At 37.3% G+C, this 17,405-nt stretch overlaps 1 protein-coding gene across 1 annotated transcript in view; it reads right to left on the reverse strand.

Annotated features, from left to right (window-relative positions):
- LOC111142315 (anoctamin 4) overlaps window positions 1–12,013 on the reverse strand; it is a 238,137-nt gene extending 226,124 nt beyond the window's left edge. The window contains exon 1 of the mRNA XM_022495363.1: window positions 11,800–12,013. Within this exon, the coding sequence (XP_022351071.1) occupies window positions 11,800–12,013 (214 nt within the window). The remainder of the gene's footprint in view (window positions 1–11,799) is intronic.
- Between the last annotated feature and the right edge of the window lie 5,392 nt (window positions 12,014–17,405).

A 17,405-nucleotide genomic window follows, 5' to 3' on the forward strand; every position in this document is an offset into this window, starting at 1 on the left:
GATTCACCGACACCAGTCACTATAAAAGCTAGATATTTTTTCCAAAATGATTAACACTGAGCAGTTCTAAGGACTCAATTCTGGACTGGGTCCTGACCAGAGAACCACATTTGGCTAATAGCAGATAGATGTTTTTCAGGTCTAAAATGGAAAGAATAATTCTAATACTTGAGCCAGTAATGGCTGACTTTCAACAAAATTGTTTTCATGTTTCTCAGGATTGGTAAACAGTGTCTCCTAAATTATAGGGCATCCTTGCACTAGAAGTTCCAAAGAGGGCTTAGAAATCAGAGCTGCAAAGCTCCAAAGGGCAGGAAGGATCTGGGAATCCTACAGGCAGGGCTCCGTGGTGGGGGCAAAAGGGGGGGGGGTTCCAATCTCCTAGATGCTGAGTTCTGTTGCTATGATGAAACATGTTCTTATAGAAGAAGGGAAGGAAAAATCCCCAGGATTTTAGGAGGGGTTGCAGAATAGAAACCGTGAGACCTTCAGCATTACTATAATGTTGCTTATTTTCTTAACTTGCACGATAAATCTACAGAAGAACTTGAGAAGAATGTATGAGAGCATGGCCTTAAAAGACAACAAGTCTCATGAGAGCTAAGATTCTGTCCATTTTGTACATGACCCTCACCTCTAACTGAGAAAATTAAGCATAGTAGAAGTTTATTATTAACTACCACAATTAAGAGCTTAGGTTGGAGTAAGGTCACTAGTCATATTTGTATGGTCTTGAGCTAAATTATAATTTAAATCTCTCCTTCTTAAATATAAAATTTTTGAAGTAACCTTCGGCAGAAGACAGAGTTTTATGTTCCACAAAATACAATCCTTGTTCCAGAAATTAGTCATTTGGCTTTCCTTGTAGCTGGCTTTTCTTCAATTTTTCTTCATTTTGTGTGTTCAAATGGTTGTGAAAAGATTCTTCAGAAAATTCTCTCTACATGCATGATATAAGTCAAAAGATGTACATATGTCCCTCAGCAAAGAGAAAGGAAGATGTAAATATCTAAGGAAAGAATCTGGCATATATTTTTAGAAAACACAATTTTGTTACTCAGCAAGTGAGAGCAAGGAACACAGATACCAAAGCCCAAAATAGCTTGTTTTCCTAAGCACCCCATATTTACTAAACTCACATCACACATTTAAAAAAAAAAAAAAAAACAACACTTAAAGAGGAAGAGATTCAAATGAAGGATGATTAGGGTTATTTCCAAATTATACCATTGACTGTTCTGAAAGATACCACATTCACCTTCAACGCAACAAGAAATGAAAGAGAAGCCCAAAGTAACTCTTACAGTTTTTCTACCACATAATTTCAAAGTCATGTGGAAGATCTTATCTTCCAGTCACATGAAAAATCCACTTCACAGATAAAACAAATATGTAATTTTACCCAGCTTCAGATCTATTCAGGAAGAGTAGCCAGGTTCTTTAGGTTCAGTAAAGAAGCTTCAGCCACAATTCTCAATGTTTATTTCCAGATAAAGTGATGAGAAAAACATTAAAATTTCACAGTCAACTAATTTTCATCTTCAAGGGGGGGAAAAGGGGCATAGCTGGGAAAAAAAAAAACCCACTCATAAGAAATTAAAGACATAGGTCTTAGGGTATACCAATTACTAATTTTATGCATTTGGTCAAGCAATTTCACTTCCTGAGCCACAGTAAAATAAGAATAATTCCACCTCATGGGCTGCTGGAAGAACTAAGTGAGATGTAGGAGAAATATTTATGAAAGCCCTTTGGAAACAATGAAGCATCATTTAATGTGAGGTGGTTGTATTATGATCATTACTGTGGTAAAGAATAGCCATCCATTTGCTTTTTCCTTACTTTTTCCCAAAAGAACGAGTTGAATCTCCACTCTCATTTTGGCAGAACTAGAGGTAAGTCAACCTTCATTTGGCTTCTTAGGAAAAACACAAGTCTTTCTTGGCTTTAAAAAAGAAAAAAATCTCTCCTTACTTGCTCCTTGTCTTTCCTTGTCCCTTTCCGCATAGCTCCTGGTACTGCCATTTAAGGGGTGAAAGAGAACATGAAAGGCACTTGCTGAGTTCAATCTGTTCCCTAATTTGAGATCAGAGCTTGACATGAGGGCCAGAAAGTAACCGTTAAAACTCAGGGAAATGGGAACGTGTTCTATAATCAGAACCAGAATTAGAACCAGAAAAAGGGAAGATAAAATAAATAAATAAATAAAGGCCTAATGCAGAGTACAACAAAAAAGGAAGCTACAAAGTGGATTATCAATTTCCAATGGAATCTTACTGGTCCCTCCTTCAGTATGGTCTTCTTATGCTAAGGTGCGAATTATTACAGGTCTTGTAATTTAAGTTTTCCAAGGCTTTGTTATACTAACTTGCTAGAAATATATTGCCACCACATCATTTAAAGAAGGTAACATCAGCACATTGAATAAGGGAATCAGACTAATGTGGAATCTTGCTTCTGCCATTTACTGGCTGTACATCCTTGGACAAGTCATATAACCATCTCTGTGCCTTAGTTTCCCCAGTCAGAAAAATAAGGATAACTGCATGAGAATATTAGGGAAATTAAATGAGATAAGGAATGATGCAAGCAGCTTAACAGTTCTTGAGATTGAGAATATGGTAGAGTAATTAATAAATTGTAGCTATAATTTTATTTCTATCAAACACTTAATACCTCCATATACAGACAGAACTACATTCTAGCTTTACTAGAAACAACAAAATCCTAAAGTGTCTCTTGTGTGAAATCAATTTGTCCCAGCATTTAGATACCATGTATGTATATATACATATACATACACACACATACAAAATAATCAGGCTTAAAGGGCTGCTCAGGTTTTAAATTAAAAGATAAAAGGAATTGTGTCAGAAATTACTTGGGAAAACCATTAAACATATCAGTAAAAACGCTATTTTACAAACTCTAAAAGAGAATAATGGACAAATTCTGGGATTGATGACATTCCTCTGGGACTATATGATAGGCCTAACAGATAAAGGAAAAGCAATGGAAGAAGTATTTAAGATTGCAGAAAGCTTCTAATTCTATTTTATGCGGCATAGTCATTAAACTGGGATAATGTGATCTATACCCACAGAGTTTTACAGTTTCAAATTCAAAAAATTGCAATCAATATTTCAGTTTACTCTGCTCTTGATCCTTAAATTATAGTCCCAAGCTTGGTGCCATTTAATACTTCTATTATTGGCCTATAAAAGGGAATAGAAAATAATATTTGTTAATTATGAGTGGCTAAAAGATAAGGTCAAATTGAAATCAACACAAGAGAGAAATAATCTGAAACAATCTGAAGAAAAACAAAACAACACACATACAAGACAAAGGTAAACAGCTCCTGTGTTGTATAGCACAATGAGAATATTCATTCTAGCCCAAGTTGAAAAACCGCTCTATGGTACAGTGACTGAGCCAGAAAGGGTTCTGTGACATATTCACTTTCAGGCTTCTGAATTTTGTCTGTGATGATGAAAACAAAAGTAATCACTACTATTTATTACTGAGCACTTACCACGTGACAAGGATCATATTGAGCATTTTACATTGATGAATTTATTAACTTGTCCTAACAATGTTATATAGAGTTGCCAGCTATAGTACATAAAAATACAGAGTACCCAGTTAAATTTGAATTTCAAATAAACAACTAGTAATTTTTTATTATAAGGTGCCCCATGTAGTATTGAGAAATACACCAAAAAACATTTGCTGTTTATTTGAAATTTAACTGTGAACTCTGTATTTCAGCTGGCAACTCTAACACTATGAAATAGGTATTAATATCCTCATTTTGCTGGTCAGAAAACCGAGATTCACAGAAATTAAGTCAGTTGCCCTAGTCTGCATAGCTATCAGTTAACATATCTGGGTTCAAAAATCTCTAACAAAGGCTACATTCATTAACAGTATAATACATTCTCTGTTATTAGAATAATAACTCTCCTACTTATGAATGGCCATCCCTCCATTCTCCTGTTGATATTCTAGTTGACTTCAAAGTCCAATTTGTAGACTTTACACCTTATGAATTCTTAAATTTTTCTCACTAAGAATATTCCCATAACTTTATTTATATCTTTGTTCCAGCCCTTAAAACAGTTTGGCTTCAAATACAGCAGGTTACATACAGGTCCTTGTAGTGGACATTCTTGTATATTCATTTCTCTTTTCTAACATCACCTCTACTTTTGGGGCAGTGTCTTTCCCTTACAATATGTAGCCCAGGTGGTCCTACAATCCTATTATAACAGCCGAAGGGAAAAGTCTCCTTCTGTCCCATCCTTTCTTTCATCACCACCTCAGCCAAGGGAAAGGTGCATGGCCAATAAGACTGGCTTTCCCAAGTCTTCAAAACTTGAGCCAAATAATGCAAAACTAAAACAAACGGTTTATTTATTCCAGATAATCAAATAATTCATTTATTGGTTTCTCTTCCTTTTCCAAGGCTGTTTCCATCCATTTCCATACATATCCTCCAGATTTAAATTCATTCTTTGCTTGGATTAAATCATTAGTTTCAGTTGTTCCTAAACAAAGAACCTAGGCTGATTTCTCTCTGGACATGACTGTAAGCCTCCTAAGGTCCACGTGTAATAGAGTTCTACACCATTCCAGTCCCAACAAGTTATCTTCCAAATAAATATTTGTTTGTACATAGTAGGAACTCAGAAATTTTGGTAAACTCAAAGGGGAATAAATGAATTGAAATTGTTCAGGGATGATAGCATAGAAGATCAACGAGACTCTTATTTTTTCTTTTTGTACTCCACAACCAGTCTGAGTGAGCTTTTAGAGAGCACTTTGAGAACTGGGATTACTAACTTTGTAAAAAGATGATGATCACATAATAGGCCTTAATATTACTAAAATGTTCATGATGCTTCTAAAATCCATGACTCACTACAAATAAGTTTGAGAGCTCTTGTATAACCTCCCAACAGAGAGCTATGATGCATTAGTGTAAGTATACTAAAAATAAAAGGTTATAACTGAAGTTACATCTAACTTGCAGAATAGTTTTAAATTAAAAACGGGTTTTTAATTATAATTTAAAATAATTTTTAATTATAATTCATTGCTAAAGAATTGGCTTTATTTATATTTTCTACCATTACCCAAAGCAAGTAGGTTTCAATATCTATGATAAAAGTATGGATAAACATAGTGATGTTTTTAAGGTGAGATCAGTCACTTGATAATGAGATAATGCTAAATTATCTCACACTGACATTATACCATTAGCAAATACTTTAACATTTCTTCAAATTTTTATTATATTTATTTCAGCATAGGATGTCAACTGAACACTGACTGACTCTACCTGGGTCACACATAAACAAAATACTCTATGTAATTCTGGGCACTGTATATTCATAGAGGCAATAATTGAAATAAGATGGTTTCTAATAGCAGAGTGAGTAGGATGGTAAACAGTCTGAATACCATATCATTGAAGGAAGCATTGAAGACACTTAAGGAAATGTTTCAGTTGGGAAATAGCTCAAGATGAGTTTTTAAAGGAACATCACTTGAAGGAACTAGATTTAGCCTGTGTAACTTCAGAATGCAAACCTGTGTGCAGTGGGTGGAATAGATTTCAAACAGCAAATAATCATTTAGTAAACTTTCTCTGAATAAAGCATGGGGTTAGTGGAGATGGAGAATACAAAGAAAAATTGAATACAGTTCCTGACTTCCAGGAGAACTCTGTAATATAAAAAAAAAATATGGACTTTGATAAGGCTTCTGAATTCTGTAGAAGTACTAGAAAGTGGGCATTCTGACCAATGAGATCTAGGAAGGCTTTTGAGGGCATATGGAACTGGGTTACATTTTGAGGAATGAGAAGGACTAAGTAGAGATTTACTGGGGGGAAGGGCATTTCCAAAAGTGGGAGAAGCTTATTTGAGAAATAATGAAGAGCCATAGGTGGTTAAAGTAGAATAAGGGAGGCTGGGGTATAAAGATAAGCCAGGAAAAAAGGGGAGAGGTTACACTGTAGAGGGCCTGAGAAACTGGACTCATAAGGTTGCACTTTCTTTTGGACAGCCATAAAGATTATTAAGTAGAGGAGGGATAATATTAATGATCTTTGGAGGAAAATTTTGGGATGGTTCAGAAAAATAATTAAAGAAAGCTGTTGAATGCAATTCCCCCACATCTAAATCCCTTCCACTGGGCCCTCCAGAATTCTCCTCCCATCATCAGTCTTTCTCAGACTTTTCTCATCATCCTGCTCTTATCAAAGCCTGACTCTTCCAGAAGTCACTGCTTCCCTGTAGCTCTTTCCTGTGGTACTACTTTTTCTCCTATAGTCCTAACATCAATGGACCTGGAGAGGAAGAGGTATCATCCTTGAATATTAATGACACCTTCAGACCATCAGTTTTCCCTATTCTCTAAACATCCCTAGTATTGAATCTCAGGTTGTTATAACACTTTCAAGTCATGTTCCCTCATTTCTGGATGAGCTCAAGTCATGGCTTATTATTCCTCTTCTAAATACTATTCAATCTTTGACAGTTTCAATATCTATATAGATGATCTTTTCCAAACCCTGGCCTCTCAGTCCCTGAGAATTCTTTCCTCCAATGATCTTGCCTTCCACTCTATTACAGCCATTCATTTCATACCCTAGTATAAACCTTGTCATTACTAATAATAACAAAATCCTCCATAATATCAGTGCCAGTCATTCCACTCACTCTCTTAACAACCACCTCTTAACTTTCTAGCTCTACTTCTCCCTACCCTAACCTGACATGTTTTCAACCCATCTGGAACCTTCAACTGATTCTCTCAATTTCCCACTACCCCCTCATTCCCTTATTGGCTTCACTCCCCTCTTTATCACATTTGAATCACATAACCAATTGTCATCATTCCCTCTCATACACCTTTGATTCTCTTTCTCTCTTCCTACTTCCTTGGCAAAAATCACAACCCTGACTACATGTAACTGTGCATCTATTCTATGTCTTCATGCATGTACCTAAACAGAGTTAAAGAAAAACACACAACCATGATGACTTGTCCTAATTTCATGACCATGAATTTCAAATAGTCCTTTAATGTAGGCTGGCTGTCAATCTTATTTCCCCCATCTGTACCACCTATCTTTATACCATCTCCCTCTCCCTCCCTCTCTGAACAAGATTTCATTCTCATTCTCAGTGATGACCTTGCCTCCCACATTACAGATAAAACTGATAGAGTAGGAAAGAACTTTTTAGACCCTCATTGCACTGCCAACAGCCACACATACTCTCCCTTCCCATCTGTTATCATGGATAAATTATTCATAATTCTATTGCGTATAACTCTCATTTCTCACTGACACCCACATCATGAATTCTCCCCTCTCCTGAACTTCATAAATTATCTGCTGGAGATGTGCTATTTTGAAAAAAACAAAATGCTCTCTTGACTACTTTGTCTTCAGCCCAGGCCTTATTTCTTCACTAGCCTGCACAGCAAGACTACTTTTAAAAAGTCGTCAATAGTCACAATATCTAATTCATGTCCCTCCATTTTCTCTTAAACCCACTTTATTTATTTATTTTAAAATATTTTATTTATTTTACTTGACAGCAAGAGACACAGCAAGAGAGGGAACACAAGCAAGGGAAAGGGAGAGGGAGAAGCAGGCTTCTCGCTGAGCAGGGAACCTGATGTTGAGCTTGATGTGGGGCTCAATTCCAGGACCCTGGGATCATGACCTGAGCTGAAGGCAGATGTAATGACTGAGCCACCCAGGCGCCACTAAACTCACTTTAATCAGGGTTTCATCCCCACCGCTTCACCAAAACTGTTCTTATCAAAGTCATCATTGATTGCCACTTTACTAAAATCAATGGCCAACTCTTAGCTCTCATCTTACTTGAGTTTCAGCAACATTTAACCTATATAATCACTCCTCTCTTCTTCTTTTTTTTTGAAGATTTTATTTATTTATTTGACAGTGAGAGAGTAGGGAGAGAGGCAGGCAGAGAGAGAGAGGGGCAAGCAGGCTCCCCACTCAGCAGAAAGCCCGATGTGGGGCTTGATCCCAGGACCCTGAGATCATGACCTGAGCTGGAGGTAGAGGCTTAACCCACTGAGCCACCCAGGTGCCCCCACTCCTCTCTTCTTGATAAACGTTCTTTACTTCCAACACATGTAATTTCTAGTTTCTCTACATCCTTCGCAGTCATTCTTTCTTGGTCTTCATTCTCTCCTACCTTTACTGTTAGAGTCACCCAGATTCTAGCCCTTCATCCTCTCCCCTTCTCCATCTTTACTTCTTCCTTCAGTCATCTCTTTTCATCATATGACTTTAAAGACCATTTATATGTCAACAAAAGTTGATTTTATATCTCCTTCCCAGATCAATCTCTCACACTCCAGACATGCTTATTCCACTGACCCATATGATCTCATTAGTTCTCAATATTATCATGACTACAATCAGTCTTCTCAACTTTTCCCTCCTTCCTCCCTAAAATCCACTGAATCTACTTAACCTGCAGCCTTCTCCATCTCAGTTGATACCAATCTAATTTATTCAGGCCAAACACCTTAGAGCCATCTTTAGCTCTCTTTTCTCTCTTACCCCACAACTGATCCACTGTGAAATCCTGATGGTCCAACTTTAAAATACTTCCAGAATCCAAATTCTTAATACCATTTCTGCCACACCCAGTTAGGGTTACCACTTTCCCTTTTACCAGACTGTTATGATGGTCTCCTATCTGACCTTTCTCTTTTCACCCTCTCCATCTATGGTGTATTTTCACATAGCTGCAACTATGGGCCTCTTAAAATAGGTCACATCGGGGCACCTGGGTGGCTCAGTCAGTTAAGCATCCTGCTCTTGATTTTGACCCAGGTCATGATCTCAGGTCCTAGCATCAAGCCCTGCACCAAGCTCTGCACTCAGTAGGGAATCCGCTTGAGAATTCTCTCTCCTTCTTCCTCTGCCCCTCCCTCCACCCTCACACACTCTCATGCTCTCTTTTTCACTCTCCTGAATAAATAAGTAAATTTAGAAAAAAAAAAAAAAGTAAGTCAGAGCATGGGATTCTTCTGCTCAAAAACCTATAAGAACTCCCATTTTGCAAAGAGCTCTGAGTCCTTATAGGCCACTCTATAGGCCCTGCTCTATCTGACCTATCTAGGCTGGTGTTTCCTCTCATTCTAGGCTCAGGGGTCTCTGTGCTGTTCCTCAAACTGCCAAACTCATCCCTCATCTCACTCACTGATGTATCCCAAATTTTTGAAGAGTACCTGGTAACCTAATAGGCTTCCAATAAACATTTGTTGATAGAAAGTCAGGTAGAACAATTATAAAACAATTTTAATGTGTCAATGATATCCCAATAAATCTGGGAAAATGTACAATAAAACTACGGTAATAGTCTAGTAAATAAGTAATGGACACTGAGTTCAATTCTACCCTACAATTATTTATTAAAAGGACAAAGATATATAATCCAGAATCTCTGCCTTTGAATACCTTATAGTGGAGAGATACACAGGTAATTTCAAAATGTTAAAAAATAATGGAACAAAGACAGGGCGTCCTAAAGAGAACAGCATGAACAAAGGCTGGGAGACGTGTAATAGCATCATGTGATGGAGAGCTGAAAGAAAGTCAGTCTGATTCGATGTGATGGTCTGGTTGATATGACTACTTGGCGAGACTACAGTCCCCAGTTACTCAATGAACACTAATCTAGGTGGTGTTGTGAAGGTGTTTTCTAGACATAATTAAAGTACATAACTAGTTTCTTTCAGTAAGAGAGATTATCCTAAATAATCTGGGTAGGACTGATTCAACGAATTGAAAGGTCTCAAAAGCAGAGCTGAGGTTTCTCTGAAGAAATTCCTCCTACAGACAGAAGCTTCAGCTGTGCCCCAAAGTTCCAGCATGCCATTCATAAGTGCCTGCTCTATGGATTTCAGACTTGCTTACATAGCCTTCCCAATTATGGAAGCCAATGTCTTATAACAAAAATCTCTAAATATCCATCTTCTACGGGTTCTGCTTTTTTGGTTGAACTGGGACTGATACACTAGAATATAAAGCTTAAGGCAGAAGGTGGCAAAACTAAAGGATGAGATGTAGTAGAGCTAGAAAAAGAAAGCCATTTGTTTTTAACATGCTCAGAGGTTTGAACTTTACCTCAAAATCAGTAGGATCAGCAAGGTGAATGACATGATTAGGGGTTGAGACAAATCATTCTGGATTTGATATAAAGGATATAATGGGATAGGAAGCAAGGGGAAGAGAGAGATGTTGGTGGTTGGGAAACCATCCAAGTTACCTGTGAGAAAAGTAAGAGAAGAACCAAGAAAGAAGGTCATCATGGAAACCAGGGAACAGTGTTGGGAAGAAGTGGTGGTCCACCCTGATCTGGTGCATCAGAAGAGTCTGCCACTCAGTATTCTCTGATAAAAGAAGTTTACAAAGGACCACAAGACAGGTGTGCTAGAGTGGAGAATCCAGAAACTAGATTGTATTAGGTTCAAGAGTGGCTGGGAAGTGAGAGAAAAGAGAAAACAGGAGTAGATTATTCTTTTACAGAAGAAAACATGGCAGAAGAGAGAAATGATCAATTTCAAATGAAAATGATTAGAATGGGAGAAACTTTTAAGTTTTCTTAAGTCAAAAGCAAGGGAGGGAGAAAAGACAAGAATGAGGGTACACATTCTCCTGAGTGAGGCTCAAGAGAGGAGGTGTGGCCAAGACCACAGGTGAAGGCTTGATCAAGGACAGTGGGAGGACCTTCACTTTCTGAAAACTGGAGGAAAGAGAAGGATGAAAGTAAGCAGAAACAAATTTAGAATGGAGGGTAAGGAATCTGCAGTAATTCACGCCCAGTGGCCCTGGGGTAGCTCAGTGAGGTTAGGAAACAAGGTTATCAGTTGAGAGAGAGATGGTGTGATAGAGCTAGAGATGGAGGTTTGGCTTTAGTTGGGGCTGGGTAGCCACCAGCCAGTACATAACTGGAATCAGGATCAGGTGACAGTTATACTAAAGGACTTCTGAACTGCCTCACAGTTCAGTGTTTCTATGAATCAGATGGGCAGAAATGTTGTCTTATTCACTGATGTTTTCTCAACACCCAAAACAACGCCTGGCATATAGAAGGCACTCAAAAAATTTGCTGAATGAATGAATGAATGAATGAATGAGTGAAAGCTTAGATGAGCTTCTCATATAAACAAGCAATAAAACCTTTTATTTGAGATTACCTATTTTAACATAGACTCATTTAATATTTTTAAGAAATCACAGATGTTTTCCAGATCCTTGAAGCTCAATATAACTCCAGTCTTCTCTCCTAATCTCCAGACAATATAGCCAAGGCAAGTCAGGTAATGTAGGCTTTGAAGTGGGCATTTTTAGCTTGAATTTTTACCTGGACTATCTTAGAGCAAATTATCAAGAAAATGGCCAAATTTCTATTTTATTGTATTATACAGTAAGCTTTTCTGAACTGAGTAAGAGTTTACTCACTCAGATTTTCACTTAGATTCCACTACCACTGTAGGTAGAATGTAGCCTTAACCTTTTTCTGACACACTGAGCTCTTTCTCTTCTTATTGGTCTTGGAGATATTTACCACTGACCAAAGGGAAAAGAGGAGGGAAAAAAACAAGACTCTAAAAGACAAGTTTAAAAAAATAAACATAAAAAAATAAAAAGTAAGTTTAACTGGAATAAAAATATAATGCTGACAGTACTACGTTGCTACTAATATGGGTCTCTGTTGAATATTTCCCACGCATTACCTGGGTGGAAGACTTTGGTTTTCCCATTAGTGATTCCAGAAGAGCTTGCCTCCATTTTTATTGACCTCCTGCCTGGTGGAAGTGAGGAATGCCTGACCACAGGCTGGCGACGTGACCCTGGGTGTCTTGCCACACTTCGCCGTTGATGGATTTGCAAATGCTTTTCAGCCCCATGAATAGATAAACTTAAACCTGGAATGAGAAATAGCACCATTATTATCTAAAAAGTCAGTTCTGAATGTTGTAAAATACCAAATTACTTTCTGACTTAAAATACAGACAGTTTAAGTAACAATGGTTCAAATTCTTAAAGGATGTTAATGACACTGGAATTCTGATACTGACTGACTTTCACATTGGATTATTCACTGAACATTATTTCATTCAAAAGTGGATATCCTCAGTTATCATGACAAGAATTTCATGAATGGAGATCCAATGACGTCAAATATTAAAATTCTTACCAAAATCCTGAGAAAATATGCACTTATTTAGATTAGGAATTTCTACTGGGGCATCTGGAGTTTCAATAAAAATCGAGCATTTTTTTTTCCTTTCTTAAAAATATTTTAATTCCAGTAGAGTTAATATACAGTGTTATATTAGTTTCAGGTGTACAATATAGTGATTCAATAATTCCATACATTACCCAGTGCTCAATACAACAAATGCTCTCCTTAATCCCCAATTTCACCCATCCCCCATGCACCTCCCCTCTGCTAACCATCAGTTTGTTCTCTATAGTTAAGAGTCTGTTTCTCAGTTTGTCTCTCTTTTTCTTTTGCTCATTGGTTTTGTTTCTTAAATTTCATATGAGTGAAATCACATTTTATTTTACTTCCTCTGACTTATTTCATTTAGTATTATACTCTATCTCCATCCATGTTGCTACAGATGGCAAGAATTCATATTTTTCATATTTTTATGGCTGAATAATATTCATATATATATATCACATTTTCTTTTAGGGTGGAATGTTCTGTATATATCTATGAGGTCCATCTGGTCCAATGTGTCATTCAATGCTCTTGTTTCTTTATTGATTTTCTGCTTTGATGATTATATCACATTTTCTTTATCCATTCATCAATTGATGGACACTTGGTCTTCTTCCATAACTTGGCTATTGTAAATAATGATGCAATAAACATAGGGATGCATGAATCCCTTTGAATTAGTGTTCTTTTGTTTAGGGGGTAAATACCCAGAAGTGTGATTACTGGATCATAGGATGGTTCTCTTTTAACTTTTGAGAAACCCTCATACTGTTTTCCACAGTGGCTACATCAGTTTGCATTCCCACTAACAGTGCAAAAGGGTTCCCCTTTCTCTACATCCCCACCAAAAATTGTTTTTGTATTGATTTAAGCCATTCTGACAAGTGTAAGGTAATATTTCATTATAGTTTTGATTTGCATTTCCTTGGTGATGAGTGACATTGAGCATCTTTTCTTGTGCCTATTTCTTTGGAGAAAAGCCTATTCATGCCTCCTGCCCATTTTTAATTGAATTATTTGTAAGTTTTTAGGGGTTGAGTTTTTAAGTATATTTTGGATAGTAGCCCCTTATCAGATATATCATTTTAAAATATCTTCTCCCATTCAGTAGGCTACCCTTTAGTTTTATTGATTGTTTCCTTTGCTGTGAGGAAATATTTTATTTTGATGTAGTCTCAATAGTTTATATTTGTTTTTATTTATATAATGCCCTTCTTCTAAGTTTTTATTTTAAAGTCTTCATTTTAAAGTCTATTTTGTTTTATTTAAGCATTGCTATTCCAGCTTTCTTCTGACACCCATCTGCATGATAATTGTTTCTCCATCCCCTCAATTTAAAGATTTAATTTAATTTATTTATTTGACAGAAATAAAGAGATCACAAGTAGGCAGAGCAGCAGGTAGAGATAGAGTGGGAAGCAGGCTCCCTGCTCAGCAGAGAGCCCGATGCAGGGCTGGATCCCAGGACCCTGAGATCATGACCTGAGCTGAAGGCAGAGGCTTAACCCACTGAGCCACCCTGGTGCCCCTCCATCCCTCAATTTAAATCTGCAGGTATTTTTAGGTCTGAAATGAGTCTTTTGTAGGAAGCATGTAGATGGGTTTTGTTTTTTGTAATCTACTGTCACCCTATGACTTTTGATTAGAGCATTTAGTCCATTTACATTCAAGGTAATTTTTGACAGATATGTGTTCATTGACATTTTTTACTTTTTTTTGGTAGTTTTTCTTGGATCCTTCTCTTTATTTCATGGCTTGCTACTTTTCTTTAGTGATATGCTTAGATTCCTTTCTCCTTATTCTTTACATATCTATTAGTAGGCTTTTATTTGTGGTTACCATTAGATTTGTAGATAACACCTTGCATATGACCTTATGGCAGTCCATATTAAGTTGATGGTCACTTAAGTTCAAACTCATTCTTTATTAGTCTCCATGTTTTATCTACATGATGTTATGTTTTACATCCTTTTATTTTATGGATTCCTTGATTTTTTTTTTTTACAGAAATACTTATTTTTACTGCTTTTGTGTTTCCTACTTTTCACACTCTGATTTATGGTCTTTCCTTTCCACTCAAAGAGTTCCTTTTATTATTATTATTTTTAAGATTTTATTTTGAGAGACAAAAAGAGAGCACAGGTGGGGGGAACAGCAGGCAGAGGGAGAGGGAGAAACAGGCTCCCTGCTGAGCAGGGAGCCAAATGTGGGGCTCCATCCTAGAAATCCAGGATCGTGACCTGAGCTAAAGGCAGACACTTAAACAACCTAACCACCCAGGTACCCTCTCTTTATTATTTCTTATAGGGCTACTTTAGTGGTCATGAACACCTTTAATTTTGTCTGTGAAACTCTCTTGCTCCTTCTATTCTGATTGATAGCCTCTTTGCATAGAGTATTCTTGGTTATAGATTTTTCTCTCCCAGTACTTTGAATATATCATGCCACCCACTTCTGGCTTGGAAAGTCTCTGCTGAAAAATCCACAGATAGCCTTATGGGGATGCCCTTGTATGTAACTGACTTCTTTTACCTTGTTGCTCTTAAAAATTTTTATCATTGCTTTTTACCATTTTGATTACTATGTATTTTGGTGTGGACCACCTCTGGTTGATTTTATTGGTGGACCTCTGTGCCTCCTGGATCTGGATGTTTCCTTTCCCAGATTAGGGAAGTTTTTAGCAATTATTTCTTCAAATAAATTTTCTGTACCATTTTCTCTCTCTTCTCCTGGGATCCCTATAATTCAGTGTTATGCTTGATGGAACTATGCTGAATTCCCTAAGTCTATTCTCATTTTGCATAATTTTTCTCTCAGTTTTTCAGCCTTATTACTTTCCATTACTCTCTCTTCTAGTTCATTGATTTCATTCCCCTGCTTCCTCCAGCCTATTTTTTCCATCAAGTTTATTTTTAATTTCACTTATTGTGTTCTACATTTCTCAATGGTTCTTTTATGTTTTCTATCTCTTTGTTAAGGGCCTCACTGATGTCCTCCACTCTTCTTAAGTCCAGTGATTATCTTTATGATCATTATTTTAAATTCTCTCTCAGGCATGTTACTTACATCCATTTCTGTTAAGTCTCTTGCTCTGATTTTTTCCTGTTCTTTCATTTGTGATACATTCCTCTGTCTCCTCATTTTTGTCTAGTTCTCTGTGTCTGTTTCTGTGTGTTTGGGAAGTCAGCTACATCTTTGCTCTTGAAAGTAGTGGGCCAGCTGTGCATTTTTAACTAGGTAGTGCTGGTCCTCCTCCACAGGGAATACACAGCTTTAGAAGAGACCTGGGTTAGACTGGTCACTCCACAAACCACCCACAGGTGAGAAATGCATTCTTAACAAGGTGCCCACATCTTCCACAGGTGGATGGGAGATACAGTGTTGGTGAGGTCTCTATGGTTCTTCTCAGGGAAGGGATCTATAGCACCAGGACTGAGGGAGGACTTGATGGAGGGGCAGGAAGCAGTATAAGCAAGTTAGGTAGGGTGTGCTGGTGCCCAGCTGGTTCCTAAAGGTGGCTGTGTGTTTATGATGAGGGGTAGAGGAGGAAAATGACACCTGCCAGCTCCTTTGTTCCTGGAAAATCTCTCAGCGAACTTTGAGATTAGTAACTAACTTTCCTTCCTTTAAGTTCCAGGTGTCTTTCTAACTGCTTCTTCCAAGCGGCATTTTCAGAGGCTGTTTGCTCTGCTGTCTTTAAGGATACGGGCTCAGCTTCCTTTTGCCCCTGGGACCCTCAGAGCTTCAGCCAGCTGATTTTTTTTTTTTAAGATTTTTTATTTATTTATTTTGACAGAGAGAGAGATCACAAGTAAGCAGAGCAGCAGGCAGAGAGAGAGGGGGGGAAGCAGGCTCCCCGCTGAGAAGAGAGCCCGATGTGGGGCTCGATCCCAGGACCCCGAGATCATGATCCGAGCTGAAGGCAGAGGCTCAACCCACTGAGCCACCCAGGCACCCCCAGCCAGCTGATTTTTAAAGTTCCAAACTTTAAGTCCTGCTGATTGTAAGTACTCATGAAATTCAGTCCCTGATTCTCAGAGCCAAATGCTATGGGGATTCCTCTTCTGCTTATAGGCTCCCCAGTGTGCTAATCTGTTTCTCACCCTTCTCTGTACCTGTGGCTAACCTCCCTCAAAAAATTAAATTCATGGGGTTTACGTTCCTACCAAGTCCTTTCCTCTCCTACCCTCTCCATGCGGCCTCTTCTCTACATTTAGTTTTGGTTCCTTTTCTGGATTGTTTGTTCTGAAGTGAGTAATATCTAGTTGTATCTGTGAGATGAGGTGAACTTAGGGTCCTTAGCCATCTTCCCTAGGAGTCCCCTAGCAACTTCTATTTTATTTTTTTAATTAAACTTTTAATTTAAACTTTTATTTTAAACTTTTAATTAAAAAAATAAGCAACTTTTCCATAGGACTCATGTTTAGACCAGAGTTGAAGATTGAACTCAGATTTATACCTCTGATAATATTCAAATTATGTACCTTTTTAGAGCTATTTTATCCAGGAAAATTTCAAACGTACCAAAGGCAAAAAGATTAGCATAATAAATTCCATGTACCCATCACTTAACTTCAAAAAATATCCAGATTTTTCCATAAAGATGGAGAGAAAAAAAGATTTTTCTAATCTTATTTCAACATACTCCACTCCTTCTGTTGTTGATATGCTTTTTAGGTGCTAAGGTAGTTTAAAGCAAACTCTAGAGATTATGTCAATCTCATCAAAAACAATATTGACTGTAGTGACTTGTGTTGTTTATATCAATATGGACTACACCTGCTGATATATATGAACCATATAATAAATTGAAGATATTTTAAAATAATTATTAATACTCAAAGATTTTTTTAAAAAGAACACTCATTGACCATCATTTAATGTTGCTAAAACACCAATTCATTACTCAGAAAATTGATATAGGGAAAGAAGCAAATATTTATCCCCACTTTTCCTTTACTAACCATATTTGAAGGTAACCAAATAGTTGATAAAATCCAGGATCTATAAAAAACTCCTGAAACTCAACGTACACAAAACAGACAATCATATCAAAAAGTGGGCAGAAGATATGAACAGACACTTCTCCAATGAAGACATGCAAATGGC

Source organism: Enhydra lutris, unplaced genomic scaffold (assembly GCF_002288905.1).
Source record: "Enhydra lutris kenyoni isolate GAN:26980312 unplaced genomic scaffold, ASM228890v2 scaffoldscaffold7, whole genome shotgun sequence".
In the NCBI taxonomy this organism is placed as follows: Eukaryota; Metazoa; Chordata; class Mammalia; order Carnivora; family Mustelidae; genus Enhydra; species Enhydra lutris.